Source organism: Saccoglossus kowalevskii, chromosome 5 (genome assembly GCF_978046115.1).
Source record: "Saccoglossus kowalevskii chromosome 5, keSacKowa6.1, whole genome shotgun sequence".
NCBI lineage: Eukaryota > Metazoa > Hemichordata > Enteropneusta > Harrimaniidae > Saccoglossus > Saccoglossus kowalevskii.
The window spans coordinates 27,947,715-27,955,771 of record NC_140645.1 but is presented as its reverse complement, the minus strand read 5'-3'; the positions used below and the strand labels follow the sequence as shown (position 1 = coordinate 27,955,771).

Here is an 8,057-nt window from a genome sequence, read left to right as displayed (position 1 = left end):
TCCGTACCGTAAAATGTTGCATATTAACTCATTAATTTCCGCTGCGTTCGCTGACAACATCAATGAATCCCGGGAAAATTGTTTCTGGTCACATGAAATGTATATTTTTAATGTTGTAATCAAACAGACTGGTAAACTTTCGATTCACGCTAGTCTTCTTAACACACTCACACAAATGGGAAGAACTCGAAAGGTGGATATATAGAGGGCGCCATGCTAATCACCTGTATTGATATTCTCAACTGAGAGCTAATGCGGTGTTATTACATTTCTGGGATGAGCAATTATAAATAAATTAGTACAATATTGCTACTAGATTTTGAGGCTTGAAAATATATATGTCAGACTTGTCTATGATAAGTAATCTGTGTGATGGTATGGTATATATCATATGCTACCACCTGTTATTAAGTGATAGTAAACAATATATCGTACAACAAGAGATTAAATTACTATGCAATATGTCAGCTTTATCAGACCGTGAGCAAATTTCAATCCCTGACCCCGAACAGTTAACATCTTAGCAATGACTGTACACATTTGTAATATACCATAAACAATCAGACACTCAGCAATAGTCAACAAAATGCTTTATTATTTTTCTAAAACATACACACGGAATTAGCGACTACATCGAAACTATTTTTTATTTCGTGTATTTGACCAAATCATATGATCATAGCGATGCCAGGTACTATCACTGGAATGTGACTGACAATAGTTCTTTTGCTATAAACATAACATAAACACTATTTTGAAAAATTCATTTATCAAATATTACATAATAATATTCAGAATGACACACAAAATTACAGACATTTTACAGAACATACGTCTCTCAAATAATAGTCTAACCATATTTGAAAACATAACGTTTTGGACTGCAGTTATGCAAATGATCTAATATGCGTGTGATTTAAAAGATTAATACAATTATCTTGTAACTGACATAATTACAACAAGATAAACCAGATTATACAACAAAGCCAAACATTATAAAATTCTCACTTGTGTGGCACGAACACGTGATCGTACAAAAGGTCATGAACCCGGAACCAAGACAGAAAATGCATGTACTGTTGCATAGCGTGCCTTGGTTCATGGTTTTCGTGAGTTTTGCACTTATTTCAACATGTAAGTGGTAATATTACAATCTATAACATACACTGCTATTAGTAAAAATCTAAGACTTGATTCAAAACCCATTCCTTTAATTCACTTTCCAAGTTAATCGACCGACTCTGTGGGAGTGTACTACCGTTTTATATTCCTGCAATCTCTCTCATTCATGTATACGACCCACTGACTTAGAGAGGTCAACACATAAACGTGGATAAATGCATTTCTTGCTTGTTTAAATAAAATATCCTACTAGTTCAGATTCTTCACTGCTGTACACTTTAGTTTGTAAAAGTCTACATACATGCAAAACTAAACCAAGTAATATGATAATGAAGTGCCACCTTCTCCTTTACATATGTTTATTTAGCGACTATTTACTCATATCCCACTCAAGTGTGGCATTACCCGACTGTTCTTAAGATGCCATTTTATAACGTGAACTATCTGCATATGTTACATTTCGTCGTGGGAATTTAAATATTGCAGATTTATATCGTAATACACCATCTTAAATAAATCCATAATTATTATTATTTGATAAAAAAATATTGCATGTCGATAAGGTTGGGCGTACCCTGCAAAATTTAGATTTGATACATCGGCGCACAATCTAAAGGAGGGATTGTTTATATTATACGGCCCGCTAATCTTGTTAGTTTATGAAATGTTATCTTTTAGCGCATTCCGCAGTTAATGTTTCTCAATTTCATAAATAGTATGGTAGTAAACAGGTTAAAATTGTTCGAGTTTATTGTTTATGAATATAGTACAAACAAACATGATAGTCGGTGAGAAATTGGAGGGTTCAAAACAGAAACATTTTCCAAATTTAAGTAATGCATTCTTTGCTTTCAGTATGTGTACGCTCTTATTACTGTAAATTATTATGTTAATATTGTGTGGAAACAAACATATTATTTAACTATGAAATAAATTAAACAATATTATTAATACAAAACAAACTTGTACACTATATGTGTATAATTTTATTCCTAAATACATTGTTTTTTGGCATCGGATTTGTAATTGTCACTCATAATACTTGTTCTACTAGTGTTTTTTTTTCAATTTTGCAATAACTGAACTACTTTTGGGGTGCAAAATATTTCAACACGTAGGAAAAGTTGTACTCCAGATATGATTAAATCAAGGAGGTGTTAATATAGGATTCTGATTAAATATCAATTAATGTTCATTATGTTGCCGCTGCAACAAAATGTATTGTATGTACAGGAGTAAAAAATTAAATCGCCAGGAATTATTCACAGTTCCAAAATTACGAAATGTTAGTACGCAGGAAACATGTCAAACATGTACATATATAATTTATCACTTATAATTTAATTACACTTGGAATTCAAATGTTCAACACAATTTCACGTTTCAGTATCAAATTAAATGATTTAAGTCATCAAATGTAATTTGTAATTTATAATGATCCTGTAGTATACTGTACTTTCAATTATGTATCTAGTTGTTATTATCTAAATTTACTAACAAGCTGAAACTGCTAATGTACGGCACAGCCCCAACGATATCTGAACAAACAATGATTCTCACCCTAACAAAATTGTGGATTCGTAAAAAAAAACAAAAAAAACAGGTAATGTATTGTTTCAATACCTATTTGCCCACTTCTGTGAATGAAAAATCGATTTGTGTGGCACTTTAGACCTGTAGTGGAGTATCCATTTAAAAAATAGATTAACTTTAAGTTACCGGTCTTATAGTACAAACAAACACCATTCATCTATAATATTTTATGATTGAAATCGCGTGAAAAAGATTGCTCAATACGATATTATGTTCCCAAATGCAAAACGAGTGAATGATGTTGATGAGATTTGAAGACGAGTCGCGCTTGCAGTCTTCACGCTACGTATCGTCCTATGAATTGCCCAATACAACATGAGTGTCCATGCTCGATTTAAATTGTAATACCACACTCTCTATTATTATGAATTACCGTTAGTGATCGACAATGTGTCCACTGAGTATGTCGTTTTCAATTAAAGACTTGCCACATCACAGTACGAATTATTATATTAAACAAAATCACATTGATACAATTGATAGCAAAAATGTATCTATTTTGTATTGTCATGTACGATCTGACCATTTAGTTCATAGAGTAGTCAAGTGACTGCACTACTATAATTTAAAGCGCCTGTGAAACTACCACCCACACATTTCCAATTTTTTATTTGTGTTCAACAGAACTAAACAGTTATTGATTGTGTTGTTTAAAATGACTACCGAATAAAGTTGAGATATTTCTCGTGCTGTAATTACGCTCACCAATCCTGAGACAGTCGATTGTTTCCGGCTTTCCGACTCAAGCCGAAGTGAAAGAGCGCCACCAAACGCCAAAATATGAGAGCAAGACATAATCTTGCGCTATACTTTTAAATACTTTGCAAACGATCCCAAGGTGTGATATCCGTAGACGAAAACCGTAAAATCAATAAGAAAAAGTTGGGATAGAAATATTGCAGATTCTTACGCCGAACATATTTCCTCATTTATAAAAGAACAGCTTGAGTTTAAAGACAAGTACCGAAAAATTAAACCTGGCCACAATGCCCTGGCACAGTGCTAACACTTTAAAACAAAATTCCAGACCAGTCCATGTTCACCGCGCCAGCTTTCAGAGAAAGAGAAACGTCGGGTAAGTGTTTCAAATGTTTTGGGAATGTGAATAACGTTTTGTAGAAGCCACGTAGTTTATATTATGTAAGAGCTTCCAATGACGTCAAACGCGAAAACCGATGCGTCGACCAAACAGGGAATTACACAGCACTTACACCAGCTACGCCATAAGGGATATATTTCGTATCTAACTCAATCCTAGACGATAAACTGTATAATACGTGTTCGTTATGGTTCACTATTCCTCGAGAAGCAAGTACATAAGTGGCAATTTAGTCAAAGAAGAGAAAATTGAAATGTGTATTATATATATTATCGGCAATGCAAGGAGGAGCCTTGTTTTAAAATACATGAAAATAACATTATCGTAGATGTAGTTTGAAATCCATTTTTTCACCTTAAAAATGTTGTACGTGATAACATAAAAATTAATAACATTGATGTACCAATAAATGATTTTGGGACGGAAAATAGCAGGCATTTCACAGGCACTTAAATGCGTGACAAATTGCGAGTACTCAATATTACACATCACGTAACACTCTTTACACCATTTAGCGTTATAGCGTTCAACAAACAACAATCAAACGCTTATTGTTTGCTTGTGTTATCTATACCAAAGTGAAATTGCGAATAGAGAAATTCAGAGAGATGCGAATGCATTCGATAAGGGTCGGATTTTGCACATCAGGAAAGTGTGATGGAATTTCTGTCAACGTACCATATGTTTTGTTTTAAAGTATCTGTATACATGTAACCTGATGTATAGTATAAGTCCCCTAACAGTGTCGCTCACATTTGGTCACACTGGGAGTGAACCGGGGGAATAAATGTCCCATAAATATTTGCTATAATTAATCAAATCAAGAAGAGATTGGTTTCTAGTTGTCGCGGATTCTAGGGGTGAGCAAACAATATGCATACAAGGTGCATCGGTATGCTAGTAAATCAATTACACATAGATTATATCGATGCATCGCGTTATTTTGACGTGAGTGTCGATATATTTCTAGTATTATTAAGTTTCTTTAATTGAAAAGGCGCACCATTTTTTGGATTTCATTTTTACCACTTTTTGAAAAATCACTGATAATTCCCACGATTCATTTTTATTGTTATTTTATTGTCACATTTTTGGTTTTTGTACACTACCTGCAACAGAGTCGTCAATAACCCTGTACTTCAAATATCAAACTAACGCCACGATTAAGCGAAGCTGAAGCGGGATGGTGCGATGTATGCTTGTTATTCAACACTGCCACAAAACAGCGTTCTGAGGAATTTTAAATATTTTTTTCGTTTGCACTACAAAATATTAAATTTTGTACAGCAAAACGTTGCTTTTAGAATTGTTGTAATCCGAAAACGCCACTAGTTGCCTATAGTGTTCCTCTAGTCCATTTTTCATTTATTTATTATTTTCTATTCACAAACGTTTTCGAGTAATGGCCGGTAAAGTCGCGTTTTTTTAAAAAAAAAGGTCAATAATCATAATGACAATTTCAGGAATGTTTTCTGAAAAGACAAAAATAATAAGACAAGTGTGGATCTCACATAATTTTTGGACGGATTACAATTTAATCAAGCATAAAATCATGTACATTCTATCAGTGTGTTTATGATTCCATCGGAGAGGGCACAGTGATTGTGTTTATCGCCACCAACGTGGAATAACTCAAAGAGGTAGAAAGTGCAGTCTCCAGCAGACTGCACGCCCACTCACTAAAATTACACATCACACGTTACACGATAGGTATATGGTTAGATTGCATGATGTAGCCATTGGGACAGTTCGATCAACCATTTATTTACTCATTTGCGCAAACGCCATTCCAAAAAGCATTACTAAAGTAATAACCATAACATAACTAAGAACAAACATGTATAATGCAACGACACTGTAAAAAATGACAGACAAATAAAAAAAATTCATATCCCTTTTTGGCACACAAACCGCCCAGAAAACGGATAAAAAACCGCTTTGGGGAAAAATACAGCTGGAAACCTGTACTCGTCGCCTTGTCTTGTGCGCCAGAGGGTGGTTGTCTGGTTTCATCCAGACCAAAATACTTGTGAACTACAATACTTGAAAATGTTTAAAGAAAACTGAACTGTGGCTAGTGCAGCATGGTATGAACTACTATTGAAGACTTCTGCCTTATATACCTATAAATCACGTGCCTGACATAAAGCTTATGGTTGGATGTTGACACCATGTGAAGACAATACTGGCGAACCGCGGGAAACTTTATTTCTGTCATGTACTCTAATTGATTATTTCATCCAGTTGTTGTGTTTGTGATAGTATCTAGTTCCGACCTTCATTGTGCTCAACGTTTACAAAAACGTCATAATTTGGGTATAAGAAATAACCGTCAATATAAAGTAGTAGGTTTAGCGAATTGGAATCAACAGCGAATTATGTTACTGGAAATGTTGGAGATGTGTTTGCCAGCATAGTGGAAAATGTAACTGAAATTTTTCACATTGATGACCTGGTGTTACCAATTACACATCATAAGCATAAAAGAAAATATATTTTTCCATTTTTAAAATATCTGAAACAGATACAAAGGAGTAAGCATTGGAGTACTGCCAGGAAAGACTACTTTTTTATCGCAGAACAAATTTTGCAGTGGTTATTATTCATACCATATGTGGATTTGAGATACATTATTTTTGAATAATTATGATAAATGTGTTTCATCAGATTCTCGAAACAAACTGCCAGGTAAACAAATATATGACAGTGGTTTCGAACAACGATTTAACTACGAGTCACAAAAACAATAATGGTATCGATTTTAGTGAGACATTTACTTTGTTTAGTAATGCCTAATGTGTGGTGACCAGCAGATATTTTTTTCCCTATAACATTTTTTTTTTTGTATTATTGATTTATTGTTGTCCAACGTAAACCACAAACGACAACGGTTAGGGTATGGCGGGTATACAGCAATTGAAAATTTAGACTGTTTAAACGGTTGAATATCTAATTTGAATTCAATTGAAGCATTTGCTTTCTGGGATTGCCAGTATCCCTTTACATCTCTTCGTTGAATGCCTGACATATTTACCTGTCCACATTTCCAGTCTTTTGAGAATACAGGTATCAGATCACGATCTTCGCTGTTTGTAATCATTGGTGTGTATGCAGATTTCAAAGTGGACCAGCACTGGGAATGTATAAATGGTAAGATGTCGAAGAATGGTGTATTGCGTGGGAATGTTGTTAACGAGTTTCTATGATTTCTAAAATCCCATTCAGTTCGAACTGTCAAATTTTGTAAGCATTCCAATATAATATAACGTACAAAAACAACCATCATTTCATGAACCTTTCGCGTTGGATGTTTGCGACTATCAGTATGAACCCATAAATCACTGGCATTGTTATTTTGTATACTATTACACACCGCTCCAGACTCACTGATAGATGGTATGTCATACACATTACTTAATGGAACACTTCCCTTTGGTTCATTTGATGAACATTTACGTTTTATAATCATCGCGCCCATGATAAAATTAATGTACATTAGCTGGGGTTTCTGGGGCAGAGATAATAAATATCTTGTCATCAATTCCTGGTCATTTGGATTACGGCCATAGTCGTTAGCTGAAAACTCCCAGAAGAAAACGTCAACATCACTTGTGTTAATAAATCTGTTCAAACATAACAAACACATTTTGCTGGTTAAACCTCCAACTGCTCCATTTCTTACATGAATTTTTGTTCCCAACAATCTTTCTAATGAATCTGCAATATCGTATATATAAACCTCTCTCCAGTTCTCAAGACCACCACCAGCAGAGATTGATCCTCCAAGTACACCGAGTGTTATTGGTCTACCTGTAAGCAAAACGTCATGGAAAATGTTCACCATTCTCTCAGTTGATGTTTTGTGGGCCAGTGCATTAACAAGCATTTCATCTGTAATTCCTAGCCCTTTTCTTTTTAAATCCAGCATCAATTGTTCTGTATAGAGACCATGCTTCAACAAGGTAATTCTGTCCATGACAGATAAGTTAACAGCTTGATCTTTTTTATCTTGAGAAGAAGACTTTCATTCAGTGATGTGTGGCCATGTGACATCACACACCATAAAGGCGCCATACAATATGCAAGATGAGCATATGACTAGCAACAACACTATTTGACGGCAAGTGATATCCATTACTGTAAATAAAACAAATAAATATATCTATTATCAGTAATTGTAACAGGTTTTTAACAACATATCACAATAATTAGATACAAATTTTTTCATATCGACTAGTTATGG

The 8,057-nt window shown here is 34.3% G+C and overlaps 1 protein-coding gene across 1 annotated transcript; it reads right to left on the bottom strand.

The window, feature by feature from the left end:
• Positions 1–5,259: 5,259 nt before the first annotated feature.
• LOC144342606 (uncharacterized) lies at positions 5,260–7,790 on the bottom strand. Its single transcript, XM_085498854.1, has 2 exons — positions 6,849–7,790; positions 5,260–5,286 (listed from the first exon to the last, which is right to left on the bottom strand). Exons 1-2 carry the CDS (start codon positions 7,788–7,790, stop codon positions 5,260–5,262), a joined length of 969 nt encoding a protein of 322 aa, XP_085354980.1.
• Positions 7,791–8,057: the final 267 nt, after the last annotated feature.

Excerpts from the sequence above, each read along its gene's own strand:
- LOC144342606 (XM_085498854.1), bottom strand. The coding sequence starts at position 7,790 with ATGGACAGAATTACCTTGTTGAAGCATGGTCTCTATACAGAACAATTG. Across the intron at positions 5,287-6,848 it reads AAGACTGGAAATGTGGACAG|AAAACATTCCTGAAATTGTC; the intron begins GTAAATATGTCA and ends TTGTCTTTTCAG.